This window comes from Paralichthys olivaceus, chromosome 19 (genome assembly GCF_024713975.1).
Source record: "Paralichthys olivaceus isolate ysfri-2021 chromosome 19, ASM2471397v2, whole genome shotgun sequence".
NCBI lineage: Eukaryota > Metazoa > Chordata > Actinopteri > Pleuronectiformes > Paralichthyidae > Paralichthys > Paralichthys olivaceus.
This window is the reverse complement of record NC_091111.1, coordinates 13,061,627-13,083,622: the sequence shown is the minus strand read 5'-3', so window position 1 is coordinate 13,083,622 and position 21,996 is coordinate 13,061,627. Positions and strand designations below refer to the sequence as shown.

The window sequence follows — 21,996 nt, the reverse complement described above, 5'->3', positions numbered from 1 at the left end:
ATTTTTTTTCTTTTGAATTCAGTTGTGTTTGTAGTTTGCTTTTCATCTCAAACATTTTTCTGTGGGTAACACTTCACCTATTTTTAACCTTTCCACATCACAGCTCTGACACCAGTGACCTCTCATATACGTCACCCTCTAATGTTCAAATAGAAGCTGTAGTTTCAAGTATATTCCTCTTACATTCATCAAATATTTAACTCCCACCTCTACTCGTTCTACTGATCTGCTCCTCAGTGTATATTAAAATTCAAACTTTTCCACCTGCACATTTCTCATTCAGTCCAACATCAGCCCCTTCTTTTGATATTGAATATACTAGTACCTGTCTGAATCCACTGTGGACATCTTCCCACGCTGTTCTATCAGTCACTATAACAACCAGGCCAAACAGCAGGTTTTTATTTAAACCAGCAAAGAGATGTTGGTAGCAACTATGACACCTTCTGTGCTCCTTAGGATTTGTCAGTTTTTGAAAGTTTTTAAAAGTTTCACCTCATTATCTGGAAATCATGTAACTTCTGTTAGCGAACTGCTGACTAACCAGACCTGACTTCACCCTTGTGGTTAGAGAAATCTTTGGAAGGCAGTTTCAGTGATCATTTGTCACTGGTGCTTTCTTTGTCTCTCTCTATCATCTCTGCTGGGACACTGTTACAGCCTTAACTTTGTGGTTGACAGTGGTAAAGTGTGTGTATTTTTAAGGCTGATGCCTTTAAATGGCCCTTCGCCCTGAGTTGAAATGTCAGTGGATCAGTTAAATTGTAAAATGGTCATTTTTTTTAAATGAGGCCAGTCTCCACAGAGTAATCCACAATTATAGTTTCAGCTATGAAGATTTAAGTCTTGTCTCCGTGATAGGTTGACTGTCTTCACAATGTGTCATACCATTTTTTGAAATAGTCGTATTTTAAACTTGTCGAGAAACATTTTATGAATCATAAACCTAAAAATCTTAAAAATACAACATTATTTGACCACTGCTGTAATTTTACCATTGACCTCCACATATGGATTTTCCATTTTTCTGATTTCAAATTAGTAGTCTTATTTTGTCGAGCTGCACACAGTGTATTGATTCTTTCAGCCCCACCTGCCGCCTCTTTCTATTTATTTCTTCCTCCCTCACACATTTTACTTAAGATAAATAGACAAGAATGTACTCATTACCACAAAAAAAGTTAAAGTGCAACCTAACTTTTCTACACAAGTAAAAGTAAATAAATATCTGTCAGCAGTAGCTTTCTCCAAATCAATTCCAGGTTTCATGTAATGCAATGTAGTGGAGTATAAAGTACAGATATTTGCTGATATACAGTATGTTGTGGATTAAATGTGAAAAGTAACAGAAAATAACTCCCCCACCATTGTTGACGAGGGACGTCATTATTTTCATATAGTGCAGGAAGTGAGATCTGATCCGCAGGTGTGAACTAACTCACCCTCACACTGGCTGGTAACACTGACACACACTCAAAGAAGTGCGAACCTATTTACACAGACTCATTCTGGGCCCATGTCATATGTTGTGTTGATGCCTTTATGATGGTCAGACCTTTTCTCCCCATGGTGGCTCTCACATCATCACGTTACTGCCTCTCCAATACAGGAGGAATCAATTTTCCTTCAACTTCATCCACAGTTCGGTGTTTCTCTCATTCTTAAATGAAAGTAGTTTGCTGTACCCTGGCCTCTCTAATCTTCCTCCACACACACACACACACACACACACTTAATTTGCAGCCTGAAAACTGAGCTATAAATCCATCTCTAATCGCAGGTCACATTCAGCACTGTGACATCCTTGGAACACCCGCATCAGTCTTTGACACATTCATTTCCACAAACCCCCTCCTCGTCTCTTTTTTCCATCTCCTCTAAAATTCTCCGGCTTTTCTTCGGGCTGACAAAGGGCCCCTGATTAAACCTGCACCTTATCCAGCCCCTGCAGTGAGGAATTCAGGCGACACGCAAGTTACAGCAGCAGCCTCATGCTGGCTGCATCGCATGCTGTCCCATTTCGCCCCATTCTGGCAATTGAGCGGGTCTTGAGGGCCTTCTGAGCGGAAATATAGCAAGACTGCATCTCTGCAAAGATCAGGGGCAATCTCCTCTTCATTCCAAGGCTGTTCTGGGTTGCAATGTTTTTGTCAGGAAACAGTTGGTGCTGGTAAGTCATGTGTGTGGTTGGGTGTTCCTATAGCAGAGCTGACAGCCTTCATATACATCAATGGACAATGTGTATACCTTCCTCAACGTGTCACATTGAAGAAGTTTTAAAAAACCCTGCAAGCTGTTTGAACTGTCTTTCAAAAGCAGAAATCTTGAAGGAGGACGTGGGTGAATGCCATCCCCTTTAAACTAAAATGAAAGAAACATACCCTTTAATCAACCTGTCAATTTTGCCATCCCCCAGTAAGAGAGAGAGCTACATGTGCGGATAGAGAATTTGTGTGGCATCGAAAAAGAACATCCTTCCTCTCGCTCCCACACAAAAAACGTTCTGACACAGTCAGAATAACAATCAGCAGGACCGGGGGGGAATCCTACCCAAGATGGTGTCGTCCTCCAAACCAGTTCATGTGGAAAAACTCTCCCAAGTGATTTTCACAAAAAGTTTGGTTAAAATCCAGAGATGCGTTGTTGCATCTGGACCATTGGGAGCTTCCTCCCTATTAGTATTCTGATGACTGTGATGAGGGAGTGCTTTAATTCTTTAAAGAGCAACTACAAGGCAGAGGAGGAGAAGTAAAAGCCTGAAAAAGCAGACGTCAGGTGGTGGACTCAGACTCATATCACCTGCCACAGACACTTTGTGAGTGGTCTGGCAGGTTGCTGTCACAGAAAGAAAAACCTTCTTAAATCTTCTCCTTGCTCGGTCTGATAATTTTGCCTCTTTTGATATCCAGATATATTCCTAATCATTCTTCTGCACACTCATTAACATTCATGGCCGCCTCTGAGTGTTTGACAATGACAAACTCCCAGCAGCAAAGAGAAGTGTTGTGCAGAAGTGTTGGCTGGTCTGCAGCCAACTGTTAGATGGGATAAAATCACCCCCCTCTGCCCAGGATGGGATGGATGTATCCAAGAGGAAGTCTGTCGCTGCCGTTTGTTGGAGTGACAGGAAGACAAATACAGGCACTCGTAGAGGGAGAATATGTTTTTTCCTAAAATATGATGAAGCAGAGAAAAGAAAAAAAAAAACACTTTAACCTTCCGTTGGACTGCAACACAGCAAAAGTCACAGAATGTAGTAAATATTTTTGATATGCTTAATTTCTATCATGGTGGGTAGTGTTTGTTGGTGAAGTGTAAGGTGAGTTGGCTCACATCCTCTGGTTCAATGCTCAGAAAGAAATCTCATAAAAACATCTTGTAAAAGGTTATTTTCTCCCTCGTGGTGCCTCAGCGGCTACATAAATTTCATCTTTTCCCGTCTGGCGCAGTATCCCCTCCCCCGACCCTATTTCATGTGTTGATTCTCACTCTCGATTTCATTAAATGATGTTTATGAAGGAAAATGTCACATGTCTTTTATAAGACTCGAGCGGGTTCTTCTCCTGACGCTCTGGTTTCACAGTTGGTGACATCGTGAATTACTAGGAAACTGTTTCGTTCACAAGGTATTTGAATTACCATGTGTTTATTTTCACTTTATTAGAATATTATTATAAGATGGATCCATTGGTATCATGTTTATATCAGAAATTAAGTTATTTGCTGGCCATCACGAGGTCCCAGAGCTCAGAACATCACTGTCAAATCCAAATGTTATTCAATAACAATGATACAAGACAGGAAAACAACTGTGATTAGGATAAAAACATGGATGTATAAAATGTGAAAATGCCCTGAACCTAGAAGCAATCAAATCTTTTGTCGGTTGATTAATAAAATGTATTTCACCCTCGTGTCCTGTGTCTGAGAAGGTTTGATGGTCAGCTTTAACATCTAACCTGTTTGGTCCAGTTCAAAGAAACCCTGGTGTGTTTGACCTTTGATTCTCTACAATACAGGCTGGTTTTAAAGCTGTCAATCCAACTCTGGTGTGTGGACTAAACAATCAGAACAAGACAATTTGAAAAGAGGGTTTGTGTCCAATTCCAAATGCTTGTGCCCCAGATTTTGAGTAGATATCTGATTTCCACATGAATTTAAAAGCTCAACTATTATGAAATGAATCTGGTTGTGCTGTTGTGAAATGAGTGATTTACATAATTCATCGTCTAATTGTTTCTGAAATCAAAGCACAGATCAAGATCAGCAATTAGATGTTTTTAGAGGAATCAGAAATCTTCTGAATCTGAATTTCAGACTCATCAAACACACTGGCACATGGCATTTCTACAGTGGAGATCAGATATTGTCAGCAGACTTTCGTCCCAACATGGTTGCAGAAGTTTCTCTCCGCTTTCATCTTGTGTCCAGTTCGTCTCAAACCAGCTCTGTGAGGTTTAGATGTGCAGACTGAGCTGCTCCTCCATCATTAGAAGCCTCTCTCTGGTTTTCCAACACTGTGTTTGTAAGTCACCAACTAAAGTTTGAACTTTATGAACTTCCAAGGCTTTAATGCTTTCCATACTTTATTTGAAAAGCTTAAACTGATAGAAATCAGTCTTAAATACCGGTGTGCACACAAATCTAATTAGAGGTGTGACTGGAGCCAAACTGATTTATCGGATATGAGCTTTTCACAGACAGTATCAGAGTTTATGTTTGATGATATGCACCATCATGAAATCTTCTATTTCACAGAACAAGCGATGCAGAAAACATATATATAAACATGTATGTTGACAGCAGTAAAATATCAAACCTCATTTTCATTTCTTTATCAAAAGGGAGGACTTCACTTTAACTTTAGGACATGGCCAGGAGTTAGTTTTCTTGTGGCCATGTAATATTTTTTCTATCAATGTCACCAGGGGGCTCCGTAATCCGGAGATATATTAGTATTAGTCAAAAGTCCATATCAACCTTGGGTTTGAAATCCCTCACGCTGTGCTGAGTTCCACTGAGATACCATAGAGTCTTATTTTCTTTCCTTCTGCCCCATCGCAGTCTCTGACGTCTCTCCCCTCACAGTTTGTGTGTTATCTGAACTGTTCAGCTTTGTATTTTATGCGTCATCACTTTGTTTGAGGTTTTTTTTTTTTTTGCTCCTCTGGGACAACAAAAGACTTGTCGTGGCATTACAAAGGGAACACGTGGAGGGAAAGGCGTTGAGGAGAGTTGAACCTGACAACACAGTTGTCTTCATTATGGAATTCATGAGCTACTGATATAAGCACAAGCTGTCTAATCCTTTTGATTGAAATGCTACCTGCCTTTGTGCTGTGTGTACAGAGACATGGTGCAGATTGTTGTTGCGATGGGAGCTGCTTGTGTGTCCTATCTTTGAACTCACTTTATCTTATCTGGAATGGAACCTTCTTCTATGAATGACAATGGCGTTATGTGGCGATAACTGTCAGACAATTTTTCCAGTTGTGCCTTTGTGTGCTGCAAATATCAGCAAATCCCCCGACCTGGATTCATTTTAACCTTTCGGGTTTTCAGGCGAGCTCTTTGTGGTCAGTTTAAATAAAACACCAACCTGTCCACTGAACAGAGAGGTCCGGGCATCAGCGATGCCTGTGCAGGTGTGAACAAGGGTCACAAAGCCATTAAAAAGTCATGAACATCTGCGGACGAGACGAGTGGGGCAGCCGTCCCCGTCCAGTTTGCCACCTCGGTTTACTGTCAGCTCCTGACTTCCCCTCCTGTTGGCTGCCAGCAGAGAGCGAGCCGTCGCAGGAACCACAGGGGAGCCTCTGAATTCAGGAAAAAAAAAAGAAATCCCTTCTCCTCCATAGCGCACAGATCTGAGTGCAGCTTCTGACAGCTAAGGTGGCTTCTTAAAATACACACAGAGCCACACCACGGCCAGCAGAGCTCAAATAGTCACGTTGATTGGCAGCTGCAGCTTGAGAGAATTATGTTTTTGTGACCCTGTGTGTGAAGACGACCATGATAGATCAGTATTAGAACAAGTTTTATTTTAAGTGTTTTTTAGAAGATTTGGTTTTTGTTGTTGTTTTGAGTGTGTGTGTGTGTGTGTGTGTGTGTGTGTGTGTGTGTGTGTGTGTGTGTGTGTGTGAGGCTTCTCTCTGTAGTACAAATGTAAACAGGGAGTTGAGACTCAGTCCCTTTATGTGAGAAGACAGACGCTGTGATGATGAGAGCGATGTGTCTATTTGTGCGTCGGTTTGTGTATGTGTGTGTCTTTTCTTGCCGTTCCTTTCAGAGGACGTCATTCTCCGCATGTTATTTATTTTGACTTGTGGGAGAATTTTGTAGCCTCTGTCCTCATTTCGGAAGCGGCATCAAAAGGATCGGAGTGAATTTTCAGCAAAGTTTGTCAAATCATGTTAATGACGATAGTGGCGCATGTGTATTCATCGTGACATTGTGCAGCTTTGCTTCCACAAAGCTTTTGTCTGTCATTGTTTGTTTTGTTTTTTCTTTTGCGGTGATTCTCGAAAGGGTTTGTCAGTTTCTCTCTCTCTCTTTGTGTGTGTGTAGTCTCGTCTCACGGTTCTCTCTTGTTGTGGTTTTCAGTCACCAGACGCAGACCACCTGCTGGGACCATCCAAAGATGACAGAACTCTACCAGTCACTAGGTGAGAAACACACGCAGTCGCTTGTGGTGTCTTCCACATTTTATTTTCCAAAATCTATCCCTGAGGTTCTTGTCAAAGGTTGATTTACACAAGTGTTTTGTTTTGTATTTATCTGGCCTGGTTTTGGAATACTCAAAATGAGTTTTACATTCATGCCTCCACCTCAGTGCTATCGAGGATAATTCTATTTGTTTTGTTTCGTAGTATTTCAGCAGCAAAAACTTAACTGAATAAAATCTGTATGTTCGGTGTTTTCATGGGGCAACTGATTCTGAAAATATGATGTTTTGGTCTTTAATTTTATTTTCATGTAATCTGTCAGTGCTCTGAGCACCACAAATAAATGTCTCTCTCTTCCGGCGCGTTGGGATAAAGCCAAAATTTCCAAAGATTGATTTTTCAGACCTTGGGCCAATAAATCAAAACTGTTTACACAGCAGACATACTTTTCTTCACCTTTTCACTAATGATATATTCATGCACACAGTCGAACTATATCAGAATACCTCATGGCCTGTTCAATGAGCTGATCCATACTGGGGGATGTGGCAATTTTGAAATTATATTCAGATCAAGTTGGCTGGGCTGATTTTTTTTTAACAATTGGGGAAAACAATCATAACATATGTGTGTGAAGGACTCAAAAAACAGATGCCTGTCAGGTTTGGGTCGGAATTGGTTTGTTTTCTCTCAGGCAGGTTCAGACAGAAAAATGCAGCCTGACCCTGACTCAGCTGTACAGGAAGGCAACAGTATTGGGAGAATAGTTTAATCATATTGCGAGGGAACTCAAAAATAATCCTCAAAAACCAGATTCTTTGGGAAATGTTTTTTGTCTTTCTGTTGTTTGGTTGACACTTTAATAAAACAACTAATGTCAGTGCACTGATCTTTAAAAGGACCATGGGCCTGTTTCACAGAAGCGATTTGCGTGCACCACACACACACACACACCAAATGATCATCACACAAAAGCAACACAAGAGGAAATTATGTCATGTTGCAAATTTCACTTTGCATCTTGTACTTTGGTGAAACGAGCCTCTGGTCCTTTAAAGGCTGTTTTTGAGGTCAGGGATCATCCTGCAGTTCTATTTCGATCTTGTCCGGTTAGTTTAGTCTTTACATTTAACTTAGCCTGATCATTTCCCTTTGTCCCGCTCTCCGCTAATATCCATATGCATGTCCGCGTCCCTGCGGGGCGGCCCCGTATGACTCTTCATAAACGAGCTGCCGGATAAGTAATAAGCTGTGAAACTTTGGGAGCATTCGCTGTAGGCCAGCGGCTCAACAAATAGCACCGCACCCCACCGAGACCCACATCACTAACCTAATTATACAGTTCACATTAGCGCCCGCTCCCCCCGTGGACAATAACTAACAGAAAGTCAGTTGGCAGATTTGTTTTTCGTTGCAGTATGTTTCCTGATGTTCTGCCTCTGTTTTCTTTTTGTCCATCCTCTGCTCATGTGTCTGTCTCTATCCCTGCCTGTAGCGGACTTGAACAATGTGAGATTCTCAGCATACCGAACAGCCATGAAGATCCGCCGACTACAGAAAGCACTGTGTTGTAAGTAACACACACACACACACACACACACACACACCTTAACTCCGTCAGTTGTAGTCCACTTCTTTTGAAGTCTTGGTGCAACAAGGGGATGCAACGATGATTTGAAGCTTTACCAGATTTCCGAACAGCACAGGAGCCAAAGATATTTTGGTTTAAAAAATGCAAGCACAGTGTTACTGCATGCGTGTGTGTGTGCGTGTGTTGTCCACGCACGGTCACAGCTGGTGATTGTGTTAAGCCTGTTGAGAATCGTTGGGTGTGCACAGGTGGGATATTTTTTTGAGCTGTTTTTTTTTTTCTTTTACCATTTTTCTCAAAGCGAAATCTGCTGTTTTCTTGTTTATATTGGAAGCTTTGATGAAGGAAGCTATTTCTTTCTGTCTCAGGTGGCTATCACACACACACACGGACACACACACACACACACACACGGACACACACACACGGACACACACACAGACTGCAGGTGTGTGCTGACTCCCCTCTCATGAGGTTTCAAACAGCACGGCAGCAGCTACTCTGGCTCTGTACAGTGTAATAATGGTGACAAATGTTAACCATTATCCAGCTGTTGACAGTGTTACAGCAACACACACTTTGAGCCCACACTGCTCATTTACATCCCACTGTCTGTAGGAAATCTGCTCATGTTTGAAACAAACAGATGAAATAAAACTTGGTCTCATGTGAGTGTGTGCAGCTCTTGACCTGTGCACCTGGATATCCGAGGGAACCACGTGTGTTTTTTTGTTTGTAAATGAGTGAATGTTTTTTTTGGGGCGTTTTAGTTAACTATCTCATATTGCTGTGTCTGATTGCATGCATGTATTTGTGGCGGGAATACATTAGCCTGAGTGATTTCAACTTGGGGTGCTGCAATTCAATTTCATCCAATAGATTAGAAGAGTTCCCAAACTGTTCTCTGTGTGTGTGTGTGTGTGTGTGTGTCTGTCTGTGTGATTCTATACACACATACACACAGAGGGATCAGTAGTTATTAGCCTGGATTCATGTGGAATCCTTGCTTGAAGACCTGAGTGTGCTGTATGAAAGTGTGTATTTTATTGTGATGATGCACACACACACACACACACACACACACATACACACATATATGCACGCACACACACTAACAAACAGGGATACTATAAAACGGCTAATTGGGTTAAGTCTGTGCCAGGGGGCTGGAGAAGCACAAATGAGCTTGCGTGGCATCCCACTAATGTGCCAGCCTCTGAGCTTCATCCCTGCATGCGTAGTGGGAGAAGTTTTGCTTTCTGACAGCATGGCTGCCCCGCTGAGCTCACTCCACGTGGATACACTTCAGTAATTAGTCCTGTCTGGGGGAACGGTGGGTAACTTAAGGCAAGGAGCCGCAGAGCGGGTGAAAGTGACAGAGCAAATAAAGAGAATTAAGTGGATGAAAGAGGTGAAAACATGGCCATTAAAAAATTTCAGCCTCTTGTGTTTTAGTATTTTTTGGGTAAATCTGAAGGAATATGGTGTAATTTAACCCTGAAATTGGCGAATGCAGGACTATGTCATAATACGCCTCTGCAATTTATTTTAATAGTAACTAGAAGTGCTCTCTGAGAACACAAACCCCTGCCAGGACTAATGTCCTTTCTCTCCATGTCAAAGCAGTGTTTCCCATTTATTACTGAAACTGTGGCGGCCCAATTTATTCTAATATGTCCTGCCCAGTTTTATAATGAGGCAAAAACATGGACACTTCTCATATTAACATTAGAGATCTTTAAATTGGTTTGTTGCTCTGTTGCTGCATTGTAAAGAGCGCCCATAAAGCTTCTACTTACAACGCAGACAGTCCGACCTCATAGTTTCAGCTGCAGTGGTGCAAGTAGCATGCAGTGCAGTTCTCACTCTCACAGCAGAACCTCTCTTCACTCTTCAGTCTGTGAATCTGTCACTCAGAATCTGTTGCACGTGGGAGGTGTGCACCCCCATTACTACATTCATACCTGAATCCGCAACAAAATTTTGCGGGTGCTTCCTTGGGCCTTCACAACATTTCCAAGAAACGGTTGAGTAGTTCTTGTGCAATAACACAGAGGAAAACACAACCTCCTTGGCGGTGGTTCTACTCTATGTGACACTGTAATGGCTTTTGATCATACTAATTCATCCAATATAGCAGACTTCACACTGTGCATGTGTTTTACCACCTGGAGTCATGTTTTGAACAGAGATGAGGTGTTGACCTTTCCACTGGACCTTGAATAAAACTGATTAGGATTCTCATCAGGATCTGAGCTCTCCCTGGATAGCTCTGTAAACTCATATTAAAACACTGTGTCCTGAAAGCATATGATCTATTAATTTGACTCGTGTTTAGAGAGTGCCAAACATACACTCTTAATTTGGTGATTTCTTCTCAGATCCTTCTTTAACACATCAAGGAGCATCAGTATCTTGATAGGAGACAGATTAAGGCGGATCACTGACCTAGAAAAGGTGAAATAATCTCACCCCACAGGCAGATCTGCTGCTTATTTTCAGGAAAATAATATTTCAGGAGTCAATATGAGACTGGGGGAGTTCTCAGTGTTAAAACAGCAAATATACCACATCTTTGTGGCACAATCTACTGCACACAGCTGCAGAAAGTGCAATTTACTTGATCAATGTTACTATTACTGGTGGTTAACTCTCTGTGTTTCTATGCAGCGGTTTAATACTGTTGTCCTAAAGGACTTCATTAGCCTGTTCTGTTAAAAAATTCCATTTTACTCTTAAGATAAGTCAAAGCTTAAGTATGGAAGATAATGAAAGTTTGATTGAGTTATTGATTTCTCTGTCTTGCAAGTTTTTCTTCATTTGTCTTCTCTTGTTCGGATTTCGTTCTCATATTAATATTTCACCACAATGATCCGTCTGTCCTCTGTCGGTGTCCCCGTAGACCTTCGTGCTCTCTTGTTATGAACTATTTTGGACAAAATATCAGTCAAGTCTGCAGTTTGAAAGTGCCTCTAAGAATAGTCTGCTGCTGAAAGCCCAATGAGCAAGTAGAAAAGGTTACTGATGGTTCTAATTCGCCTTTTTTGTCTCTCTCTCCCATCACTCCTCATGGAGTTTTTCTCTTTTACATTTCTCCTTTTGTTCCTTCTCTCTGTTCTCATTAACCTCCGCCTGCTCTCCTCCCTTCTTCACTTTCACTTCTCCTAATAATTGTCCTTTCTGTCTCATCATTGTTTTCACCCTGTTGTGTCCCCTATTATCTGTTCCATCTACCTCCTCTCCTCCTTCTCCCTCCTCCTCTTCTCCTCCAGTGGACCTGTTGGACCTCAGCGTGGCACAGAACACCTTCGAGCAGCACAAACTCACCAACAACAATCAGCTGCTCTCCGTTCCCGACGTCATCAACTGCCTGACGTCCATCTACGACGGCCTGGAGCAGGAGCACAAGGACCTGGTCAATGTGCCTCTGTGCGTCGACATGTGTCTCAACTGGCTGCTCAACGTTTACGATACGTACGTATGCCAAATCTTCTGTGTTCAGGATGGAGGATTATACATCAGGCATGAATTTCTTCCACATTGTGTATGTTGCTATCTACATATTTAAATACAGTGTATAAAATGTCTTGAATCAGATTGGATGAAAGTGGCAGTGCTGAGGCTTTGAATTTCCAAATTCCCTTATTGTTGGTGCCATCTGTGCATAATGACGATGTTGCATAATGATTGTTTTGTACATATTTTTAGACTCATGCGCTTCATATTCTGACATTGTCAACATGCTATATGCATGAACATGAGCGGCTGGCATTCAAATTGCCTTGAGCACTGTGTTTGTTTGGAACTTCAGATACAAATGTATGAATATGCTCTTCACCGGTCTGAACAGCACAAACATAACTGTCCATTCACATGTGGATTCAAGCCATAAACATCTTATTTACTGGTCTGAACATTTTTCTGTGGCTGTACTCAAGATGCAGTTAGACTCTCGCTCGCTCTTTCACAAAGATGGAACTAAAGGAACATACATGCAATTAAGTCTTTTTCCAAGCACATAATTATTTTCTGTTGCATAATATTAACAATGCACTGAAATAAACACACAAACACACTGTATATACGGTGGTAAGAAAAAAATAAGTGAACACTTGGGAGTTAGCTGTATTTCCATACAGAGATCTTAAACCGGAAAGAACCCTCAGAGCACATTCCTGCACCAAAGCCCAAAAGTGCCCTTGTGTAACTACATTTAAATAAACTAGATCCAGATTCTTATTTGGATCTGCACCAAATTGCAAACACTCTCCTCAACATGCCTCATATTTTCATTAAGATCCATGAATTGTTCTGTGAGGTATCAATGAAAATGTTAAAAAGAACTCATGTTAAAGTAAGTAACCAAGATCTGCACCAAAATTGTATTGGTAATTTCCTGACCCGCACCGCATCCTTTAACAAGTTGCAAAGTAATTTGTCGAGTATTTTTTGTATATTAACAAACACAATAAGATCATCATAGTTATAATTATGAGCAAATTATTTTAACTAATAACATAGTAACTTTGGCTGGAAAAAGTGTATGAACTCCTCGGTTAATAAAGTCAATACTAAAAAGAAGAAGGGATGAATAAATCTAGAATTCAATCAATTCAATAATATAAAGTGTTCATTGGAGCTACTTTATTTAATAAAAGATACTCAAGCCTTTGTTATTCACTGGATTTATCCATTTAAGTAACTCATGCCTGGGCAAAGAAGATCTCAGTAGACACTTAATCAAGAATGGTTGGTTTATAAAGCTGGAAATGTTTAGACAAACTCTATTTCATCCACAGTTACCAGAGCTGCTTATTTGAGGTCAATGCTGCCAGAAGAGGTTTGCGTTGTTATTAAATCCAAGGGCTCGCTGACTTCTTCACCAGCTCTTGTGAATGGTTCATTAGTGTGAGTTCAAGACAGAAATGGACCAATGGCAAATTAATGAAATGAAGAGAGAAGGGTTCACTTTTTTCTCACTACTGGACACAAACGTATGATCCCACAATGAATATAATAAAAAGACTGATTGCCAGTGTTTGTGTGCTCTGCAGTGGTCGCAGTGGGAAGATCCGCGTCCTGTCCATGAAGATCGGCGTGCTCTCCCTCTCTAAGGGCCACCTGGAGGAGAAATACAAATGTAAGTGTATGTGAGAAGGTATCAGTGAGTAGGAAGATAAACACCCCCTCCTTCCCCACGCGATACAGACTCAATCTGAGGCGAGTCCATCCCGTACTGCTCCAGTACAGCTGTAATCCCAGAAGTATTAATCAGGCTTGTGAAGAGCCTGGGAGAGAGGGCTGGTGAGCTGGTCGTCTAATTGGATGAGAGACCTCCTACGCGTTTCTCCTGCTTTTTTATTTAATTCTCTATTCTGATTTATTTTGAGGATTAGGGAGCGTGAATATCGGCTCGCCGCACAGGGAGGAAACTCATTTTGTTTTCTGCTCTGTGTTTCGACTGCTTTATCTCTCTCTTCCCTCGCTGTCACTGCTCGCACCGTTGTTCATCCATCTGACGGTGCCACTTTGTCTTCTGTCCTATCTTACTTACTCCTTCCTCCATTCTTCCCTCCATCCTCATTCCTTCCCTCCTCTTCCTCCTCCCCTCCTCCCTCTCTCCTGCCATGGCATGGACTCCTTGAGCCTATTTGTTCCACTGGCGGTTTCTATTAGCCTGAGAAGGGTATCAAGCACGGTTGATTGCATCCCTCCTCCTTTACTATCTTAAAGTCTCATTGTCTTTCAGTTCCATGCATATAGCCGCACGGCATCCCACACACATGCACACGTAACCAGGCACGGTGCCATTCGCGTATGTCAAATGTAATCTCGTAGCAGAAAGTCGTGAGTTGGAGATGAGGGGGTTTTCACATGCCACAAAGTGTGTGTGGAGGAAAGCGGTCACGAACAAGCACCTTGTGTTTGCATGTCACACACACACACATGCACAGGAGCTAGCATCAGGGCCAGGTGTCACACAGAGATCAAAGTCAGCTGCAAGCAGAGCAGAAAGAGCTGTCATGTCCTCCGTTTCTCCTTCTTCTCCCTCCCCTGTTCCAACGCATTACCCTCTCTCCTCTCTTTGCTCAGTTTGTGCATGAGCTCTGGAGACGTTTCCTAAAATATAACGGTGTAAACACATTAACACTGGCTGAGCCTACAGCACGTGTCAATGGGCAGGTATCCACGTCCAGTACAGCTCTATCAGTCCATATGAAATGTGGAGGTGAGTTGGAGGCAGGGAGCGAGAGATTAGGGAAGAAAAGAGCCTGGTGTACAAGAAGTGAGATAGAAAGATTAAAAATGCATCATTTCCATGTGTCCTCCGTGCCACGCTTCACCCACATATACACACACTGACATTTTCCCTCCCTCTCCCTGCTATACTTTTCCTCTCCCTCTACATTTAGTGTATTTATACCCACACTATATATTTTCCTTTAAATATCACCATCGTGCTATGACTGTTCCCCTCACAGCCTCTCTCTCATATTTCCTCCGCCTCCCCTTCTCCTTCCCCCTCAGACCTTTTCAGCCAGGTGGCGTCGGCAGGTGACACGTGTGACCAGCGGCAGCTCGGACTTCTCCTTCACGAAGCCATCCAGATCCCGAGGCAGCTGGGGGAGGTGGCCGCCTTCGGAGGCTCTAACATCGAGCCCAGCGTCCGCAGCTGCTTCCAGCACGTAGGTTCACATGAAACACGCAGAAAGCATCACTGTGCTCACGCTCACATTCGGAATAAATAAGCACAGCAGCTGGGGATCAGGTTTTAGTAATCACATATTGTTCTTAATACTGTTTGGTTTACTGGCAGTGGAGGGAAATATATTTTTAGATTTGTATTTTGGCCATGTTGTTACCAGTTGTGTAAAATGAACACATGCACAATATAAATCCATCATATTAAGTGTTGTCAATCTTTGCATATTATCTTCAAATTAAATCTAAGTACAGAAGGACTCCATGTTATTGAGTGGTCTGTCTGGAAAATGGAATATCTTGATATTCTGGGGTGAGTCATGCGTGAGACCTGTCTTAGGTGTTACTCGCCTCTCGTCAGCTGGGATTGGCCTGAGCCCCCTTGCAAGGATAAGTGCTCCAGATAATGGATAGTTGTGCGTGCCATCTGTTGGTAAGATGTGCAATTTAGTGGGACTCTGCAGGTATTCAACTTCTTTTCAAGGAGCCTCAGCTTCTTGAAAGGCTGTAAATTGTTTTTTTGTCATGCAGGGTTATATACGATCTCTGTTGGATGCACACAGTATAAAGTGCATATGAATTTATGCAAAAATAAGATTCTGTACTAATCTGCGTTTTGGCCCCGTACCTTTACATGCTACAACAAACTTGCTAACTTCTTCTCTGTTCAGAATAGTTAGTCTGGTGTGATGTTGGCAACATTCCTGATTCGTTTTTGGACGGTAATCAATACTGTAATGTGTAAAACAAATTATTCAGTTCTATGCTGCACCTTCCCCAAAATCAAATTGTCATCAGATACCCGCAGTCGCCTCCGCATCTCCCGGCCACCTACCTCCTGTCACTCTCATTTCTATAAAAGTGCTTTAATATTTAAGCTGTGCTGACCAATCTTGAAGCCTGAGAATGGCCCCCAGGCTTCTGCTGGCTGTCCTCTGGTGTTTTACTGCGGCCAGTGAACCACTTTCCACCGGGTTTATCTCGAGACATTACTGGCATTTAATGATGTCTTCATCCCCCGGGATCACCGTTTCATTTTTCTCCCTCTTTCTCCCCTGGCTCGTGCTTCGGCAGTCATAAATGCCAAACATTAAAATTAGGAAGCTGTAAATTTCACTGATACCCTGTGCTGCGGCTCCCAAAATAGCCGAGTGAGGCACTTTCAAACCTTGTCTCTCTGTGTCTTCTCAAAATAATGCAAAAGGTAAGGGGGCAAACACCTTGGAGCTTTGGCTGCAATTCACTGCATCGATGACACATTGATACACACATGTATACACAAGCACGTGCACAAACTGCTTACAGACATGATCATAAGTCGCTGCGCCGGCTGTAGTCCAGTTGCTTCTTAATCACCTGGTCATCAAACCAAGTTGGCAGCGAGAAACACACACACTCAAGCAGAGCCCTGTCCCATCTGTGTTTCAGTCTGCCCTGCCAGTGACAGTGCAGTCACCCAGTCCATTTGCTTTAATGGGCCTGTGATGAACAGGTTGCGCCTGCAATAAATATGCCCCCTTTCACTCTTCCTTTGTCCCTCTCTTCATCCATCCATCTATCATCCATCCGTCTATATACGTCGATATCCCTTCAGCCATCTCTCCCCTGCAGTAATTATTCTGTATGCGCTCTAATTCTGTGCTGAGGTGACAAGTAGGAGGAGAGGAAGGTGAAGATGAGTCTGACGTAGAGGAGAGATGCAGAGACGCTCCGCGGAGGAAGGTCAAATGGAAGGGTTGAGGATTTAAAGATGTCTGCAGGGTGAAAAAGTTTCATTGGCAGGGTCATCACTTCTCGGGAATTTAATTTCGGATGATCTTAGACCCTCCTGCATCAACCACATGTGTTTTTTGTGTTTTTTAAAAATTGATTATAAATCTCCCTTAAAATAAAACCTAACCCTTTACGTTATCTTGAAGCCTGGGTGTCATTTGAAAGTTTCAGATTTAATACCAAAAACTTTTCTTTTAGATACCTTCCTTTTTAGGAACATAAACATGTTTTTATATAAAGTTCCCAAATGTTATATTTGCCTAAATGCAGGCAGCTGAACTGTAGTTGGCAAAATTTAATTAAGAAACTTTTCACGAGCACAGAAGAGGAGAAATCTTCGTAAATATTTGAGCACTTGACTTTTTCAATATTTGGTGCTGTGAATACATTTGGGTCAGCACCATAAAATGTTCCCTATCTCTCTCTTCCACACACACACACACACACACACACACACACACACACACACACACACACACACACACACACACGAAAGCTGACTGATGAATGTTGTCTCTGATAACCAACTGTGAATTTTAATTTAATAAGCCAATCCCTGTTTCCAATTTTCAGGTTGGAATGTGCTTCCTTTTAGTTTGATTTGTAGCGTGAATTTATTTTCAGAAGGATATGCTAATAAAACTGAGACAGTCTCACACACCATGAGCCTTGGGAGGGGATCACTGTACACACACACACACACACACACACACACACACACACACACACACACACACACACACACAGATATGTGCTTTATTCCCTTTGATTATTCTCTCCTCTCATTTTAAATGTATTCAGCCCTTTGCTGCATTTGTTGCCCTTTGTGCCTGTCAGGGACGATGGAAAGGTTGTCTTTGATTTGTTTAGCGGTAACAGCAGCCATGTCAAAGCTTCTCCCCTGAGCTGACGTTTCGACGGGCTCATTATAATCTGCAGTTGAACAACGGTGCTGCTGAAACCTAAAGTATATTGTGAACGCTGTGAAGTTAGTTAATTGTAAAAAGGGCAAAGGTTGGAATGTGGACACTTTTAACAACTTGGACATTTTCTTTTTTTATTTAAAGCAGTAGCTTAGCTCTACAGTTTATATGATCATGAACTCCTCCGGCTCTTCAAAGCGGCAGTTTGGAGGTTTGGGTGTTTTACATCGGTAATTGCACAAATCTCTATGGCACAGATACGCGGGAAGTGTAGGACAAGGTCAGGGAGGATGTTGAAATAAATCAGTTTACTATTTACTTCTAAGATATTTTAGCCAATAAATATGAATAAGATGCTTGTAAAAGTTATTTAGTCACGTCCACAATTCAAGGCCATAATGCGCCCGAGGGAGTCGTCACTTTAATATGTATGGTAATCTTAAATTTGTCTGCATCTTTATTAGACTTGGGGTAACAAGCAAAGAGTTGGAGCCTCATATACATTTCTTGGCATGTTTCTCTTTCATGTTTATGCCTTTAGAGCCTATCAGCTCGCTGTAAACACCAAACTTCACCTGTTTCCTAAACTTTGATTTGAAGTGTCTAACTTTTGGTCCCGCCTCTTTTATGGCCAGGTGACCAATAAGGTGGAGCTGGAGCCCAGGCAGTTTGTTGATTGGATGCGTCTGGAGCCTCAGTCCATGGTTTGGCTTCCTGTGCTGCACAGAGTCGCCGCTGCAGAGACGGCGAAACATCAGGCCAAGTGTAACATCTGCAAAGAGTGTCCTATTGTTGGCTTCAGGTAAACACACACACATGCTCATATTTAGCATTTAATTCAGTATAAGTGGATAAAGCATAATATACAGAATTCTGCAACATGTTACAGGTCAAACACAAACATCTCACACACACACACACACACACACACACACACACACACACACACACTGCATTGTTCTCTCCTTGTTGAGCATAAAGGGCAGATCTGCTCTGGAGGGCAGGCATTTATCTAAATGTCAGCAGCTGATACACCACTGACTAAATACCATCCGGAGGTTTGCAACGAAGCACACACACACACACACACACACACACACACACACACACACACACACACACACACACACACATGCTCACAAACAACAACACACACAAACATATTCTACAGCACCACATTCACAAAGTTCACAGAGAGCTGATCGCTTGGCAAGCAATCCATAACGGACCACCCTCTGATACTGACAATAACACACACTCTTAAGTGCCTTAGTTTCATTTGGTCCCCGCTCACTTAGACTTACACAGTAACAACAGGTAAAAGGACGTGTGCCGCGGTTCAACAGTTTCAATCAGTTTATCACAAATATACATTTTTCGGGGACGACTCTGGCAGGAGAAAGTTTTTTTCTGTGCCCGTAGAGAGGTGCAACACCAGGCTAAGTGACATAGGGAGGCAGAATTGTCCCCCTCACATCCCCCTGCTTTGCCAGCAGAAAGAGAAATACAGTCGGACACTTGATGAAGCACATGTCTCCCAGGTTCTGTCAGTGATCGATGAGCGGGAGCGATGGAGGGAGGGAGCGGCAAGAGAGCAAGAAAAATGCATAGCAGGCATTTTGTGTGGTCTTGAGACATGACACCAGTCGTGTTGTAGCGGAAGTTGTGCTTTTCTCGCACGGCGTAGTCGTTTACTCTTTTAACAGGAGAGCCACATGAGATCCTCCAGGAATTCAAACAGCATTGAAATGTCAGAGGATACGCTTTCGTCAACTCGACTGTCACAAATCAGCTGGATAGTCAACAAGCAACCGAAGCACATTCAACACGCACCATTTCCTGTGCGTTCATGCAAACGTTTGCTGTGCATGTATTACATTCATATCGATAATTAAAACTGCTCCAAAATGCCACTGATACATACGACCTTCTCGTTTACTTATATTGAGTTAGGTTTGGAGAACTGAAGGGTTTGCTGTTTTAGGATATTCAGAATGGTTGTGGCTTATGTGGATGCACCACTTAAAGATGAAAACAGTTATTTATATGATTATTGAAAAATCGTATTATCTTCGTAGTCTTTTCTCAGAAAATAAGCTCGCTAGCTACAACCAGATGCCAACAATAAGTCTCTCTCTTTCTCTACCTCTCTCTCTGTCCATCTCTCTAGCATTCACAAAAATGTACCCCTGCCAAAAAAGCATGAAGTAGATCCGCTGCCTTGAATACTTGCAAAAGCTTTATTATTTTTGAGGGTGTGAGTGTGTTACCGGATGAATATTCATAAGTACATGTATGTATATAGATTTATATAGCTAGATAGATAAATTGGGGGCTATTAATGAAACATTGGCGGCTGTTGCCTGAGAGGCTCAGGCCTAACGATGCTAATGTCAGTATGTAATGACGCATTTGACTTGGCGGCGTCATGTTCGGCGTTGCATCCTTTGATATATGTCTCTCTCTCTGTGCTCATCACTCTGCTAACCTTGGGAGAGCTGCAGACGAGAGAAAGATAAAGGACTTAAGCTATTATGTCTGAAAGGCTCCTGTCTCAATTTAGCTGTTAAATGGCTTCCTGGCTACAGCGGCTGCAGGGGAGAACATCCCAACAGCTGTTGTCACTTCGTCCTGTTATTGATAGAAATCCAACTGTCAGTCACTGTCAGCATAGTGACGTGTGTGTGTGTGTGTTTGTGTGTGTGTGTTTGTGCGTGTGTGCATGTGTGCATGTGTGCACATATGCAATATTCCAGCATGACTCACCTCCAGGCTACACTGGTGCCTCCTTGAGAGCTTTCAATTTCCTCCGTCACTCTGTCACGCAGTCCTCTACATGCACATGTTGACACTCTCACACACACACACACACACACACACACACACACACACACACACACACACACACACACACACACACACCCCTACAACTTCTCAACTCAACTTATCTCACTTTTCACCTCTCTCTCCCCAGGTATCGCAGTCTGAAGCATTTCAACTACGACGTTTGTCAGAGTTGCTTCTTTTCCGGGCGCACCGCCAAGGGCCACAAGCTCAACTACCCCATGGTGGAGTACTGCACACCGGTGAGGGACTGACGCACACACACACATACAAACACACACACAGACACACGTTCAGCAACTCTTCTCCTATCTCTTCTCCACACGCTCATCCATTTAATGAAAGCACATAAATTCACAACACGCTGTCCGACCCTGGTTACCTCCTATCCTCACATATTCTCCTATAAACCACGGAGCTCTTGATTTGAAAGTGTTCCGTTGTGTTAATTTCCAAATATTTGGTCATTGTAGAATTTGCAAGTCACAGTGCGTGATGGACCAGTGGTGGATCATAATGGTTATTTGCCTCACAATGTGAGCGTACATTACCAGAAGTAGTCACTTTTATGTGCACGTGATCCGATTTGCATCCCCCCGATGTGTCACTTCCCGAATCGATTACTCCAACTTGTTCCACAATCGACCCCCCCGACGGCACTCTGGCTTATTTAGATTTACATGAAGAAACTGTAAAATGGTCATGGCTCTCGGAGGCCTTTTTATAATTTTTTGCCAGAAAGCCGTATTTCAGTTTATGACTGTGCAGAGAGAAGAATATGAGAAAGGGGGGGGGGGGGCTTTGGGGAAATTGAACCTTTGCTCTCTTCTCCTCAATTCTAATCGCACACTTGCGAGCCAACTCTTTCCAGTATTGCTTCACATCAAACTCTGAGTGATGCCTCTCGTTTTTTTTTTGTCTTTTAATTTGCTTTTTCAATTTTGCAAATGGGATAGATATTGACTTTGGAGCAGCAGCTGTAAGGAGCAGTGATCATTCTTCCCTGAGTGTAGATGCCCAGCAGCCGCCTGCCGCAACTTTGAAGAAAAAACGTTATACTGTGTTTAACTTTACTGCAGCAACAAGCTCTTAAAATGTTTGTGCCAGATTATTATTCAGTTTTTACTGACCGACAACTTATATCGGAAAAGAAGAAATGCACGATGACCTCAGAGAGAGGTTCAGCATTTCTTTTTCCTCATTTTTATTGTTGCATCTTAAAATCAAATTGATTTAACGCAGGGTTTATTTATTGATTTATTCAAAACAACCCAGCGTATGAAAGTATGTCATTTCAAAGTCCTACAGGCAGTGAAAAATGAACTTGCATCCTTTTTGCTTGCAAATCAACCTCAAAACAACAATCGAAGTTTTTCTTATAAGTCATGTTGATGGTGGTTAGGTTTGTTCACAGCGTGACCCTCTGTGTGGTCTGTCATTAGACGTGCTTTCAAACGATTTGTTTACATCCATGTATATCAGTGTATCTCTGACCTGC

The 21,996-nt window shown here is 42.3% G+C and overlaps 1 protein-coding gene across 12 annotated transcripts in view; it reads left to right on the top strand.

The window, feature by feature from the left end:
* utrn (utrophin) overlaps positions 1-21,996 on the top strand; it is a 164,809-nt gene that overhangs the window by 115,505 nt on the left and 27,308 nt on the right. For all 12 annotated transcript variants that reach the window (XM_020097588.2, XM_020097587.2, XM_069514538.1 and 9 more), the window contains 7 exons: positions 6,604-6,665; positions 8,161-8,235; positions 11,529-11,730; positions 13,311-13,396; positions 14,785-14,942; positions 18,290-18,456; positions 20,629-20,740. In XM_020097588.2, coding sequence (XP_019953147.2) covers positions 6,604-6,665; positions 8,161-8,235; positions 11,529-11,730; positions 13,311-13,396; positions 14,785-14,942; positions 18,290-18,456; positions 20,629-20,740 — 862 coding nt within the window. The remainder of the gene's footprint in view (positions 1-6,603; positions 6,666-8,160; positions 8,236-11,528; positions 11,731-13,310; positions 13,397-14,784; positions 14,943-18,289; positions 18,457-20,628; positions 20,741-21,996) is intronic.